Source organism: Giraffa tippelskirchi, chromosome 2, assembly GCF_054371585.1.
Source record: "Giraffa tippelskirchi isolate mGirTip1 chromosome 2, T2T-mGirTip1v1.2.pri, whole genome shotgun sequence".
Classification (NCBI taxonomy): domain Eukaryota; kingdom Metazoa; phylum Chordata; class Mammalia; order Artiodactyla; family Giraffidae; genus Giraffa; species Giraffa tippelskirchi.
In genome coordinates this window covers 125,057,018-125,072,387 of record NC_137276.1, presented here as the reverse complement: position 1 = coordinate 125,072,387, position 15,370 = coordinate 125,057,018, and the positions used below count along the sequence as shown (strand labels likewise).

Sequence of the window (15,370 nt, the reverse complement as noted above, 5' to 3'; positions counted from 1 at the left end):
ATGAAAGTATTCTTAACAGCTTGTGAATCAACAAAGCAGAATGAAGAAAAACATACAGCTATTCTGCAATCTTGTTTATCACTGAAGTTATTTCTATTGTATAGGTTTCTCTGCCAAGATACAGTTCTGTGAGATATTTTTTACATTTGGTATGATTTCTAAGCTACAATTAAAGAATCCGGTTTAAATACATTTTAATGAGTTAAGCCACTATCAAAAAAAGCCAAAGCCTTACCCCTAAACATTAAGTCATGTGTAAGATTTCAGATTCCAAATGTCACATTGCTCATTGGGTGGGTGTCACTGAAGAAACCTGCTCAGATCTCTAGGGTATAATCACCTGCAGGATTTTACCCAGTTAAGCCTACAGAATCAAAGGATCTAGTTTCTTCAAAAATAAAATCCAAGAGAAAAAAGTGAGAGGGGAAAAAAGAGTGCCTGAGAGAATCTACAGATTAAGAGATGTAATAGGTCTGTGAAGTGTATTGAAAAACAGAGATAATTAGAAGTCAACACATAAGTGGGGGTTTTTCAAAACAGAATAACATGAGCATATAATAGGGCAACTGGTAGAGAGAAAGGAGGGATGCGACTCAGGGAGAGAGCAAACAGTAATTCAGACAACTTGAGCACTACCAACTCTAGCACAGAGACCCTGGACACCACCCAGCCAAGGGACCTGTGCAGGCATCCCCCTCAGGAATAGGGAAGCTCCTTGGTTTCTGGGAAGGCCCTTGGATGGGAAAGTGCATGTTGTTATGCTGAGGAGCAAATGGCTGGTATCCTAATCAGGTTGCCCTTAAGCTACCCCCAACATGTCCCAGAATGTCTATGTGGCTAGTGCCCTTGAGATCCAGTGGTGGTGGTGGGGGATGATAGGCAAAAGAGCACATATACACTCAGGACATTATAACCTAGAGTCCCACAGTTTTCCCATCATTATTTTGCACAAATCAGTAAATAACCAAAAAAACCACATAAGACAGTCCAACAGAAAATGTTTAAAACTTATTTGTGACAGGTTATTTCTTAGAAGAAATGTAGACATTAGAAAGGAAGTTTAGAACCTCTTGCTAAAGGGCATAAATATGTCCATATCCAAGGTGTTCATCTATCTGCTGCCACCTTTCTTTTCTTTGTCAAAATGTTCTTTTTTTCATCACACTCTAATTGATACGACTTCTAAAAGCGTCATATACTTCTCTGTTCCCTTCGTTGATTTTTCTTTTCCTTCTACTCTAATTCTTGATGTCCTCTTAATTTCAACCTTATACTTCTCCTTTTAAGAACTCAAATATTCCCAAGGCTTCAACCATCACCTCTTGGCTGACTGACCCTAAATCCACTCCATCTTTACTTTCTTGCTGTCGATCTTCGCTTTGATATTACCTGTGACTTAGGCCCAACAGGTCTAAATCCACATTAATCATATCCCTCACCGAAAACAAACTTACCTAACTTCGTTGTTTCTGTGTGAGCTACCACAGTTTCCCAAGTCCCTTGAGGCTTCATACTTGGTGTCATGTTCAAATTATTCATATCCTTCATTTAGCAAATCAGTGCTATTGAGCCATCCAATTGTCTCATTGCTTTTTCATCCCACCGTAGGTAGCCCTCCTCAGCTCATACCTGAGTTACAGAAGCAGCCCCTACCTGCCTACTCTCCCTAGATTCTCACTCAGTCCACCTACCCTAGCATCCCCAGAATCACCTTCCAATTTTTGCCTTATTGAGTGATCTGTTTAGGAAAATATCCTTTTTACTCCTACTACAAAATTAGGGCTAAAATGAATTTTCAATGCTCTCTGTAACTTTTATCTATCAAATCTATACTTTCACTGCTTCTCTACATGATTTATTCCTGTCCTTTCTCCTATTTTGGAATTTTCTCTTCTGTACTTTCACTTCCATGTTCTAGCCCTACTTTAAGACCCCTCCCAAATCTCAGTTTCTCCACCTTGCTTTATAGGATTACATGTTACTTCCTTCTTCATTCTAAGCCTTCTAATGATTTGCACTGAGAAATTTAAAACTAAATGATACGATGTGTGCCATTTCAATGTGCTGATTTTCTTTCTCCAATTATAAGGCAATCTTCAAAAAGCTAGAGATACAGTTCTCCATCTCTACCCTACCATATACTCTGGGGTACAAATGAGTGAATTTCTTTTTAGAATGAATAAATTAACTACTACATAAATGTATTTTTATTTTCTTTGACTGTAAATTAGTGATTTATAATGAATAAAAAAATACACAAATATAGAGATACGTTAGCATTTGATTTTTAAATGTTATACATTAATTAGAAAACTATTCAATTCAAAAACATATCCTTACCTGATTTTATGCACTCTGATGACTTGCAAATACCATCTAGAGAAAGGAGGATATATGCATAAATATTTGCAATACATGTTTTCTATTTTCTCCCTACCTTTTCTTCTTTTATAAACTATCAAATAAATAATCAATTCCTTAGAGAAAGAACTAAACCCTGAGTATCATACACCACTGACAGAAGTTGGAAGAAAATAAAGAGGAATAAAATAAGCAAATCCTAAATTAAAACATTTTTAAACGAAGAGAATGTATTTCCTATATCATCTCTGTCCCCTAAGCCCTTAGTACTATTAAATTGAAATATCAGTTGTTTTAGTCTGATAACCACTTTTTTCCCACTTGTGAAAAACTTTTAAGACTCAAATTAGACCTCCTAAATTCTCGTAAAGCTGTTTAGAATTTCAATGCCACAACAAAAGTTGACCAAATGAAGTTGGTTTTAAAATTGTGAACATTTTCATCAAGTAAAATTATACATTAGAATCTTCATAAAATAAGTATGAGTGCACTAACTATACTTGGCAATTCATAACTTAGCTCAAGCATAAAAAAACATTGTACTTTAGTCAGTTAATTGTTTTGGCATATTGATATTACATTTTATAAAGGAATCTTTATATCACAGTCTTTAAGTGTCTCTCTCCTTTACCTATTGTTTAATAGGTGGGAAAATTCTAGGATAAAGACTTCACTCTCTTCTGCCTGTTTGTGGGCATGAGTGTGGCAATAACTCACCATCATAGGTTGCATAGAGAGCTATCATTGTCACTGCGATGATGGTGAGCAGCAGGACAACAACAGAGAGACTGATCTCCAATGGGGTCCATCTCTGTTTCTTCTTTGGCTTTGGTGTGTTGATATCAGTTATATCCATCTGACTTTCTGATCTGCCCATTACCTAAAATCTGCAAAAAACTTTTTCTTTAATTTTTAAAAACTAGTCATAACAAATAAATAGATAAAATGAAGAGATCTATACACAATTTTCTAAATGCCTAATGTGGCTGAATAAAAGTAAAAGGCTAACTCAGTATAAATTAGAAATAGAAATTTTTTTGCTGGAAGTCAAAATTTTGATTCTGAAAGCAAAGAGTATATAGCCATATAAATTAGACAGATCCTGGCCACAATCTTTTGGGTTTTTTGACATATCACTAAAGATCCAAGCAAAATTAGACAAGGAAACTTGCTTAAATACTCACATAGAATTTCTTCAGTTGTTCATAAGCAAGTAACTTCTGTACCATTAAGGAAATTTTTAAACTCACCCTTCTGAACTTTGGACAACATCAAAGGTGAATTTTATATCTTGTTCGACTGTCTTCCTTTACAAGCTTGGAAATCTATGTCTAATACTTTGTGGTTTTGACTAAATAATAATTTGAAATATGAATACAGATAAAAACAAAAGTGAACAAACCTTTGTGGTAGTTTTTTTTTCAGTCTTAAAAAAATCGTTTATTTGTACAGTTCAAAATTACAACTGCTAACATGAGTATCTACTAACTGGTAAGACTGTCTTGGAAATGGTCATTCACTGGATCAAAAGTCATGGTTTATAACCTGGGATGAGAGATATTAACCACAATCACAGCTTCCTTGTGCAACTAAAGGAGGAAAAAATATGATTAAAAAAAAATTCAACCTTGCAGATCAAGATAACAAGATACTTATTTAACTTGTTTTTAAATTACTAATATTAATACTTCTACTAATAATAGCTGACATTTATTGAGTACTTCCTCTGTGTCATTCATAGTTCTTAGTGCTTTGCATGTGCTAATTCTTTGAATCTTTGTGAGGTGGATTTTTAATATTCCAATTCTATACCTTAGGAAAGTGGGGCAAAGAAAAACCAGTAACGTGCCCAGAGCTACACAACTAAGAATACATTTACAATGAATACATTTCAAAGAACACAATTACAAAGAATACATTCTGAAATAAAATTGAATAATCATAGAAAGATAGCTACTTTAAACCTTATTGCTGAAGTCTAGGGGGTAAAATTAAGGGGATATAAGCCTAAGTATTAAATTTCATTATGTTTCTTTTAGAGGCCTAGTCACTCTTTATCAGCCATTCACCAAAGCTTAGAGCAGACGACTTCAATTTCCTGGCTGATTGTAGAAAAAAGGATCATAAACTAACAGATTAGCTGTTTATAGCCTGATGCAAATTAAGCATATAATTTAGTTCCCAGGTGAAGTGACTGCTCAGAGATGCTCTTACTGTTAGAAATTTTTGTAATTTTCTGAGAATGTGTTTTGTGGAAACTGAGGCACAGGATAAAGTAGATAAGGATTCTATGTTTAAAAGATGGCCTGGGTGATCCAGCAGATAACTAGGAATTTAATACCCCTAGTGAGTTATTACTAAGTGAACCACAACTGGACTTTAAATTTCTGGATACATATTTTTAAGTATGCTGTTCCCTTGATTACATGAGGCTATAACCAAGGACAGAGTATCAAATAAAAATAGTTTATTCGACCATGAAAACCATGTCTACTCAATAAAAATGGAATGTAATGTACCTGAATGTTAAAATGTCTTAATGGTTATGTAACTCATGTTGGCTTCATCTCACAGCCTCTTTCTTGGGTTATGATATGGAATTGCATTGATAGTAGTCCTTGGAGTTTTAACAGGGGAGGTAGGTGGGGAAAGAAAATGTGGAAACAAACTGAACACTTGTATGCTGTACAGAAAGGTAAACAATAAAAAGAAAAATTTTCCCACTTCTCCCAGATGAATTCAAGACTGACTTCAATAACATCTTAATATTAATCACATTTACTTGAGTATTTCCCTTTCCTGAGTATTTCTCTCCCTTCACTAATAATAGTTCAGAAGACAATCTAGAGAAACATTATCCTGATATATTATGACCCACTTTTCTTTTTAGTTCTTTCTTAGAAACAACAGTCAGTTTCTCTAGCAAAACTCAGGGCCAGGAACCAGGGCAGCCATGGGGTTAAATTAAAGGTGCTCTTTGGCGCCACCAGGCTTCCACTATACAGGAAAACTAGAAGGCATGTGTATCTTTCTGTCTTCTGAGGTACTTTTCCCAGGTTTCTCCTCCTTACCCATGAGATTGGGGTACTGTAGCAGTTGAGCTCCTAATGGTTCTGCACCTAAGGCAGCAGAAATTGTTACAAGGATAAATGAAGGCAGTGACTGAGGCTGTTTAGTCCTTCCACCTGCATCAAAAGAATATCATTTTTTAACTACATGCTAACTCTCCATCTGCGCCTCTTGTAAACGCCCGGTAAATTTGCAATCTTTGCTCCTAAGACACATTTTTCAACAGCACTTACCAAAGCAAAAACGAGGCAGGCATGTTTAACCGCCTAATTAACTTTGTTATTCATTTCCAGTCAATTCCAGTGGATTCACTATTTTCTTATATGAAATAAGTGTCAGTATCTTGAATTTCAGGAAGAAACTTACCACTATCTCTCAGATACTTAGACGCCCAATGCAACCACATCCAACCCGTTTTAGGGAGGGGTAAAGGAGGCAATAATATGAAAGAATATAAAAATTATACAGCTGATACTTGTAGTCCCATATAAAGCAGGATATGCCAAAACATACCTACATCCTTAAAGTATTTCACCTCAATTGGAGATATGTTGGCAAGTTCCAGCAAAAAAGTAGACACTTACAGGAGAAGAGAAATAGAACATTTAACCTAAGAAAATGCAGACTTCAGACTACATCTCCAAAAGAAAAAAGGATTATTTTGCCTAGGTAGAAATCGAGTTTCAAAGCAATATAAAGTAGCAATTTTTATACCAGTTGAGCATACACATTACTTTTATCACAACATCAAATCAAAGAATCCAGAGGATAACTGGTTTGTTAAAAATAAGTCTATAAATCCAAGCAATGTTCATCTTCACAGTACTTTAACATTTCTACTAGTACCTGAGGTTAATCTACGCAATTACAGTTTGTATTATGGAAACTGAGGCATAGGAAGCAAGAGAAACAGGTTCCACCTATAGGGGAGTATAATCTACAAAAATACTGAACCACTATTTATACACCTGAAACTGACACATATTATAAACCAACTATACTTATATTCAAAAGAGATGGTAACAGGTCCCATATTTAGACGGCAGCACATATACTAGATGGTAGCCGCAGATCTGAGGAGGCACATATGCTAGAGATCACCTCCTTGTTTCCCCAGACATTAACTTGAAGGTGTTTCCAGGATCTATTAATAATATACGGAGTTCTGAACACAAAGTCCCAACCACATTACTCTCATATGCAGTGTAGCAGCTATACAACAAAAGACACAGCATGGAGCGCAAGAAACTGTGGGACAATATTTCTGTAAGTCCTGAAACCCAGCAATAATGCAAGGTAGATGCCTTCATAGCCGATTTGTGGGTTAGCAACTTCCAAATGCTGACACTGCAAATCAAGGTACTACTTTTCAGTTTAATGAAATTACTATTTGCATCGTATATGGGAGAAGAGTAGGCTTGATCAAGTGGCTAAAGAGAACAGTTCGGTTGCAAGTACCCTTTTGTTCGAATAATACAAACTGGTTGAGGCCGATTAAGGAAACTTTCATCTGCTAAAGAACTACCCACCCCACTCCCACCGACCAACCCTCGGGAGATTTAAGCACTCTATCAGCATAAATTATGTAAGAGGAAACTAAGGTTCAAAGCAAGATGAAGAGGTGGGATAATAAAAAGATCTTCAGGTTAGGGAAAGTAAAAATAGAAAAGTGAGCTACAAAAGGGAAGAAAATCTGACAGAAACCAGAATGAAAACAAACCTTACTTTGAATATACAAAAACACTGTGTCTGTCCAGCGGAATGGCAAATTCCAAGTCCCCAAATCAGCCCCGCTGCAATCTGGTACCGCTGAACTCAGTAACCAGACCTAACTCTCCGAGGAAGAGGCTGCAGGAAAGCTATGGAAATGAACCTGAAGAGTAGACCTCACATCACTTGCTGAGCCCTCCTCCAGGTTACCCTCTTTGCCCTGGTCCCTCACTCTTTAAGTCTCAGTTTCGGCTTTTCCCAGGGCACGCCTCCCTCGCCCGCGGGGTCGCGGGCGCTCTGATCGCGCCGGACCTGAGTCGTCGACCCGGTTCCGTGCACCTCCCGGGCAGCCGCGCCCCGCGGCCAGCTTGGCCCTCCAGCTCCCGTCCCAGCAGCTCCCACCGCCCCAGGGGAGATCTCACGCCCTTTGGACCCATCTCCCTCAGTTCCCAGGTGCCAGCTCGCTCTCCCGGGACTCACCCGTGGGATTCCGGGGAAGTTGGCGGCTGCTGAGCAGACACATCCCTGACCAATGAGCGCACGGGGCCGCGGGCGCCGGGGAGCCCCGCAGAGCGCGGGTGGGTAGGTGCGTCCGCCCAGGCGCGCCTGGAGCAGCGCGGGCTCCCGGCAGCGGGTGGCAGCGCAGAGCCCAGGCCGGACTCCGGGGAGGTTCCGGGCCCGCCTCGGCCGGGGCCCGTGGGGCGACGGGGAACCGGGGCATCTCTAGACCCGCACCCGGAGAGACTCACCGTGGCCTCTCAGCAGATCCTGGGCCGGGAGTTGGGCGGCTGCTCCCGCCTGCGCTGGGTCCACCTTCGCCACTCGCACATCTCCGCGCCCCGCGCGTCTGGGCGCTCTACCCCCCACCCCCCAGCCCGCCTCGCTACTGCAGGACCAGCTAGAGGAGCAGTTCCCTGAGTGACCTGAAGGTTTCCTCTAGGTCTCCCAAATCCTGTCACATCCTGTGATGGGGCCAGGGCTGGGGGCTAGGGGTATGGGAAAGTCCTCCCCACCCGTCCCCCACCTCACCCTTCTCAAAAGGTCTTTGCCAAACATTCCTGGAATTGCTTAGCTTCTGGGCTTTCAAGAAAACAATACATTGCCTCTTCGAGATTCTGTTGTGCTGATAAAGGTTCTATTTCTCTTCTTAATGGACCTGAGACAAAAACAATTCTCTTCCTCACACTCTTTCCCTTTTTCTCGCTCCCATCGGCGAAGCTTCCTTCCTTTCTCGTTTTTTCTTTATTTTCTTTCTCTCCTTCATTTATGTGTTTTCTTTCATTCTTTTCTTGCAATCCCTCGCTCCCTTTATTCTCCTCTCCTTCTGTTCCCCCCCGCCCCCCACCTTCCTCTTTGCTTACCCTCTTATCTCTTTCTTCCCTTCCTTTCTTTTTCTTGGGGATGTCCAGAGCTACCTTCTGTACTGAAACTCTCCACTTCCATCTTCTGACTCTAGGGAATCTTGTAATGTGCATACCTGGGGGGCTGGAATGGGGAGTGAGAACGTCAGAGAAAAAGAAACTCAAGTGTGTCTGCTCTACCTATTAAAATTAGCTATAATGTTTCTGCTGGACCCTCATCATTTTAATGCAGTCAAGCAACATACTATTTTCATGTAAGACATGCGATTCCTTTTCAAGGGCACAAAAAACAGTTTAGTTTAGAAGAATTAAACCTCTTCTAATTCCTTTTTTTTTTTCTTCAATAATTTTTGGTTCAGTTAATCAATGTCAAGTATATAGGCAGCTTTAACATCAATCTCTTTTTCCTTATATGTTTGTCAACATGTATATACCCATATACACACATATAACACATCCTGCGGTATTTATACTGGAATACAGGCTGAGTTTTCCTGAACTTGCTGTTACTGTTTTTAACATCACAATGACTTAGTGCTTGAGAGAAGTCCCTTTGCACTGACAAATTTTGAATCTTTTTCATAACAAAGAAAGCCGAAAAGCTAAGAGAAAAAGTGATACTTGCTAATGAAAGGGTAAATGGGATACAATGGAGAGACATTAAGAAAAAGAACAATCATTATATAATTAGATTATATAGCAAAATCAAAAATACTCTCCTCAAACCTCTGTTCTCTACTCTTTCTTGATGTATGGTGCAGACACTACTTAATCCTCACAATATTACAATATGAATGTAATTATCTCACAAATAAGCATAAGGAGCTCAGCTCAGGAATTTGAACCCAGTTCATTTTGACTCAAATAAGAGTTACTCTTATCCTCACTTTACAGGAAAGATTGAAGTATAGAACGGTGATTTACTCAATCTGTGAGAAATCTAGATTTTCTAACACTCCAGTACTTAATTTTTACTACTTTCCAGCTAAATCATCAGAATGTTATCTCAACCTTATATAATTAACAATAAATTAAAATGAGCTAGAAAAGTCTTTTTTTTTTTAATGTAGTCAATCCTCAGTTTCTTCATAAGGAGCCATGTACGTTAAAAGTTTAATACATTTCTTCCCATTAATATGTTATGAAAGTTGGTGGTAGAGGGGGAATACCTTGGCCAGAATAATCACCAAGTTTGCATATCAACAGGAAATGTAAGTAAAACTCAGTCCTGGTCCTAACATTTCTATTTGAATTTTTCAAGCTAGGTTCTGTTTTCAAATTTGCACAAAATTTTTAAAAAGAAATTTTCTTTGGAAGTGTCAGGCGAGTGTATGCTCCTCGGTTCTGTCTCGTCACAACAAAGATTTGGAGTGACGGACGTTAAAGCCCTTGGCGGGTCACAGCTCTTGGGTCTTGAACAGACTGTGTTATATCTCTCAGGTCTCGAACAGACAGTGTTATAGCTCTTAGACGAATCAGTGTTACAGCTCAGTGTTACAGCTCTTTTATTTAGATAAGAGCAGGAAATCCATCCTCGAAGCGTGAGGGCATGCCGACCCAAAGACGTGAAGAGAAGAAGGCCCCAGTGCGTGGGAGAGAGAGAGAGAGTGCTTTGGCTCCTCTTTTTATATGTTGGTTTTTTTTTTTTCCTCCCCCTGGGCCTGCCCTATGTAAATTGGGTTGGCCAGGAGTGTTGTTCTACCTGAAGTTCTCACTCCAGTCCTCGGACCTTCCTTTGACCTTCCTTTGTTCTGTTTTCATAGGCTTTTCCCTCCTTTGTCTTTTAGCCACCGCCATTTTGGACTTCTGTTTTCTAGTCTAAATACCTAACATTTCCCCCTCAAGAGATGGGAGGCCCAATTCTTTGGGAATAGGGGCGTCGAGGTCTTTCTGGTTACTTCCTGCTGAATTGGGATGGCGAGGGATATTGGGCCTTCCCCTCTTGCTAGTCTCAGGCCTCAGAGTCCTCATAGAGGTGTCCATCTAAGGGTGAGTGATATTTTCCATGGTCAGCTGTAGTTTTATATCTTTGTTGAACTGGCACTGCATGTTGTAGCTTGTTGACCTGAGCAGAGAAAAACAGGTTAGACAATTGACAATACATGGAGTAATCATAAGCAGCATCAATATGGCATAACAAGGACTAGTAGGGGCATTAGCCAATTCCAGATTCACATTGCCAGGATGGCTCCCTGTTCAGGGATCAGAGTATCTATCTCCTGTCTGTTTTGGAGTACAAGCTCTGCCAAGTTGTGTTGGCTCTTTAGAGCTATCCTGAGAAATCTTATCCCCAGAAATCAGATTTTGGGGGTGTTCATTAGTATGGCACTCATTTGTAGTTCTGAATAGGTATCTGAGAGCTTCCAGGGGCTCACAGGTGTATTGAATGTCCTCTTCTGTTTTCTTCAATGGCTTGACTCATGATTAGTGAATCCGGGAGTTGTGTTCTGGTACCTTGACTGCTGTGGGGGTAGAAAGTATTACAGGGTAGGGGCCCTTCCATGTGGGCTGGAGTTGAGCCTTTGGGGACACATCTTTCCAGACTTTGATTAGGACTTGAGTCCCTGGAGCATATAGTGGTGACTCCTTAGAATCTTTAGGGTCCTGGTTCACACCCCACAAGCGTATGTCCTGTTGGAATTGCCCAATGGCCATGGTCTGAACCTCTGGATCTAGGAAGAGGTCATTGACATAAACAAAAGGTCTCCCATATAGCATCTCATAAGGACTAAGACCAACCTGTTCCTTAGGGGCAATACGGGTGCGGAGGAGGGCTATTGGTAAAGTCTCCTTCCATCCCAGGGAGGTCTCCTGGGTTATCTTTTTTATCGCTGATTTTAAGAATTGGTTGGCTCTTTCTACTTTTCCTGAAGACTGAGGCCTCCAGGCACAATGGAGATAATAAGTAATGCCCAATGCTTTAGAGACCCCTTGGGTGACCTTAGAAGTAAATGATGTCCCATTGTCACTTTGTAGTGACCTGGGCAGACCAAATCTTGGAATGATTTCATGGAGCAGTTTTTTTACTACCTCCTCAGCCTTCTCAGTCCAGGTGGGAAAGCCTTCAATCCATCCTGTGAATGTATCTATCATGACTAATAGGTATTCACACCCTTGAGAAACTAGCATCTGGGTGAAGTCCATCTGCCAGTCCTCTCCTGGATAGGTCCCACGTCATTGGACGGGCTGGGCCATCTGGGGTCTTCGAGCTCCTTGGGGGTTGTTTAATTGGCAAGTGGGACAAGAGGAGATCGCTTGCCTTATAGTTGTTTGGAGACCTGTTCCTCTGAAGGACCTTTCTAGTAATCTTTGGATGGCCTTTTCTCCTAAATGAGTGGTGGCATGTAAGGAATTAACCAACTTCCATTGGAGGTTTCCAGGCAGAAAAAGGAGTCCCTCCTTTTGGAACCACCCCATATGATCTTCTTGAAAGCCCTCACTCTTAGCTTTGAGTCTCACCTTCAGTATATGAAGGAGTTTCTGGCAAATTAGTCTGTGGAACTAAGGTGGCAACCCCTATTAGGTCATTGTTCTGTAATGCTGCTCTCTTAGCTGCCTGATCAGCTGCTTGGTTCCCTTGTGCCACTTCTGTGCTCTCTTTTTGGTGTCCTTTACAGTGGGAGACTGAAACCTCAGTGGGCCGATGAACTGCCTCCAGGAGTCTAAGAATTTGATCACCATACTTGATTGGGGACCCTTGGGTGGTCAAGTGGCCCCTTTCTTTCCAAATAGCAGCATGTGCATGCAGCACCAGAAAGGCATACTTGGAGTCACTGTAAATGGCTATTCTTTTTCCTTTTCCCAGCTCTAAAGCTCGAGTCAGGGCTATGAGCTCAGCTAATTGGGCTGAAGTACCTGGTGGCAGAGGCTTAGCTTCTATGATCTCAAAATTGGAAACTATTGCATATCCGGCTCTTCTTTTTCCATCTAAGACAAAGCTGCTTCCATCAGTGTACCAGATTTCCTCAGGATTGGTCAGAGGATCTTCCGACAATCCCTCTCAGGGTTTTGTCCAGTGGTCCAAGGTTTCTAGACAAGAGTGAAAGGGGAGAGAGCCCTTGGGGGTAGGCAGGAGGGTGGCTGGGTTAAGAATCTCACAAGGGAATATAGTGAGGCCTGGATTTTCCATCAGGATTACTTGATATCTGAGGATTCTTTGATCAGACATCCATAAATGGCATCTCCCATTTAGGAGTTGTTTTACTTGGTGGCTGGAAAAAATAGTTAGTTTGCCCCCAAAGGAGAATTTTAAAGCATCTTCTATCATGATTGCAATAGCTGCAAGATCTTGAAGGCAGGGGGGCCAGCCTCGGGCGGTTGGATCGAGCCTCTTGGATAAGTAAGCTACAGACTGGGGCTCAGACCCTAGCCTTTGAGTTAACACTCCCAAGGTTACTCCCTCTCTTTCATGGACATAAAGTTGGAATGCTTTTTCTGGGTCTGGCAACCTCAAGGCAGGTGCCTGAGTTAAGGCTTGTTTTAGTGTAGCCTCTGCTTTCTTTTGAGGAGTTCCCCACATCAGTGTGATTGAATCATCCCGTCCCTTTAAGCTTTCATATAAGGGCTGGGCAATTAGACCACAGTTGGGTATCCAGATTCTACAATACCCAGTTAGCCCCAGGAAAGCTCGCAATTGTTTTCGAGTCATGGGGGAGGGCAACTAGAGGATTCCTTGTACCCGATCAGAGGACAGCCTCCTAGACCCATGTGTAATCTGAACTCCCAGGTAAGTGACTTTTGTCTTGACCATCTGTGCCTTAGCACGGGAGACTTTATATCCCCTTTCTGCCAAAAAGTTTAGAACCTGAATTGCATGTTGTTGGGCATTTTTCTCATCTGGAGAGCAGATTAGTAGGTCATCTACGTATTGTAATATTTTCCCATTAGGTCCCAGGTCCAGATCTAGGAGATCCCGGCTAAGGGCCTGTCCAAACAGGTGGGGGCTATCTCTGAACCCCTGAGGTAATACTGTCCAAGTCATCTGTTAGTGTTTTTCTCCTGGGGCCTCCCACTCAAAGGCCAAAAGATATTGGGATTCTTTAGCCAGTGGTATGCAAAAAAAAATGCATCTTTGAGATCCAAGTCTGTAAACCACTTGGCACTGGCTGGGGTTTCTCCCAAGATTACATAGGGATTGGGTACTGTGGGATGGAGGGGGACTACAGCTTCATTTATGATCCAGAGATCTTGAACCATTTGCCAGGTTCCATCCTTTTTCTTTACTGAGAGGATTGGGGTGTTACATGGTCAACTGGTGGGGACCAATAGCCCACAAGCAAGGAATTTATTTATTAAAGGCTGTAGTCCCTCCCAAGCCTCTCTTTTGAGGGGATATTGTTTTCTGTTAGGAAACTGAGTGGGATCTCAGAGGACAATGATGACCGGTTCAGCTTGGTGGGTTCGTCCAGGAATTCCCTGGTCCCACACCTGGGGGTTAATTTTGTCCTCCCATAGTTGTTGGTCCCTCTCTATTAGAGAAGGTGTAATGGGTTCTTCAGAGTAACCAGGAGTTGTAGAGCTCTAGGGGCTGAAAAGCTTCCTATCACAAGGGTGGTCCCCAGTTTAGTGAGTATATCTCTTCCCAATAAGGGAGTAGGACACTCAGGGACCAGCAGAAACTGGTGGGAAAATATTTGTCTATCCCAGCAACAAAGAAGTGCTTGGGTGAATCTTTTAGTAGTTGCTTTTCCTGTAGCACCTCAAATGGTTCAGGTTTGAGAGGAGAAGGCTCCAGAATAGGAGATCAAGACAGAGTAGGTAGCCCCTGTGTCAACCAAGAAATTCTCAGACCTACCTGCCACATCAGTTGCACCCTTGGCTCCAGCACTGTGATGGTTATCTGTGACAGGCGGGCTGGCTAGAGAGGGCCGCTTCAGTCCTGTTGAACCATCGTGAGGGAAGGCTTGGCGCTTGACCTTGAGGCTCTTGGGTCCGGAGGGCAGAGTGCCGCCCAATGTCCCAGTTCATTGCATTTGTGGCAAGCCGTTCTAGGAGACTTGTCACGGTTTGGACACTCTTTGGCCCACTGCCCCACCTGTCTACAGATTAGGCATTTGTCTTGTCCTTCAAGGACTCGGGGTTTGCCATAGGGCTTCTCTGGAGGGCAGCCAGCATCTGGGCATGCCTGGTCTCTTTCCTTCTCTCTCTCTCCTGGGCCTTGGCCTCCTTCTCCTGTTCTCTGTTATAAAAGGTATTGGTGGCTGTCTGGATCATATCATCTAAAGAGAGAGCAGGGTCCTGCTGCTGTAGCTGTTGTAACTTAATTCTGATATCTGATGCACATTGGGACAGGAATTTGTCCTTTAAAATCACCTGTCCCTCGTAAGAGTCTAAGTCCACTTTGGTAAACTTTTGGAGGGCCTCTTTTAGCCATTCCAGAAAGGCAATGGGGTTCTCATTGGGCTCAGTTATTGCTGAGACCCAGGCACAGTCCCACAAGTAATAGGCTTCCTTCTGTTTCCATGGGGGGACTTCCTAAGGGGTGAATCTTCCTGAAGCTTATCCTACCCAGTACTGTTGCAACCCAAGAGCCAGGCGTCCTCGGGTCAGGGTGCAGATCCCCAGGCAGGCTGAGGCATCAGAGCCTCCTAGAAGATCGAATCCCCGGGCAGGTCGAAGCGTGGCGGCCTCCCGAGAATCGGGTCCCTGGGCAGGTCGAGGTGTGACGACCTCCTGGGACCCGTGGGGCTAGCGGATCTCCGAGCAGGTTGAGGCGTGACAACCTTTCAAGGACCAGATCCCTAGGCAGGTCAAGGCGTGATGACCTCCTGGGACCCCTGGACTGGAGTTGGGCGTCCCCAAGATCTCCAGCATGACCAGTGCTGGGTAGGATTAAGGGGTTGGATATTATACAGTTTTTCCCTCCCAAG

The 15,370-nt window shown here is 42.2% G+C and overlaps 1 protein-coding gene across 9 annotated transcripts in view; it reads right to left on the bottom strand.

Annotated features, from left to right (window-relative positions):
* The window catches only part of MME (membrane metalloendopeptidase), a 310,407-nt gene that overhangs the window by 95,966 nt on the left and 199,071 nt on the right, over positions 1–15,370 (bottom strand). Inside the window, exons 4-6 of one of the 9 annotated variants that reach the window (XM_081532121.1) lie at positions 8,502–8,625; positions 3,079–3,248; positions 2,341–2,376 (exon numbers count right to left, since the gene is read on the bottom strand). In XM_081532121.1, coding sequence (XP_081388247.1) covers positions 2,341–2,376; positions 3,079–3,238 — 196 coding nt within the window. In that variant the 5' untranslated portion in view covers positions 3,239–3,248; positions 8,502–8,625. The other 8 variants (XM_081532091.1, XM_081532111.1, XM_081532102.1 and 5 more) reach the window with 8 other exon arrangements.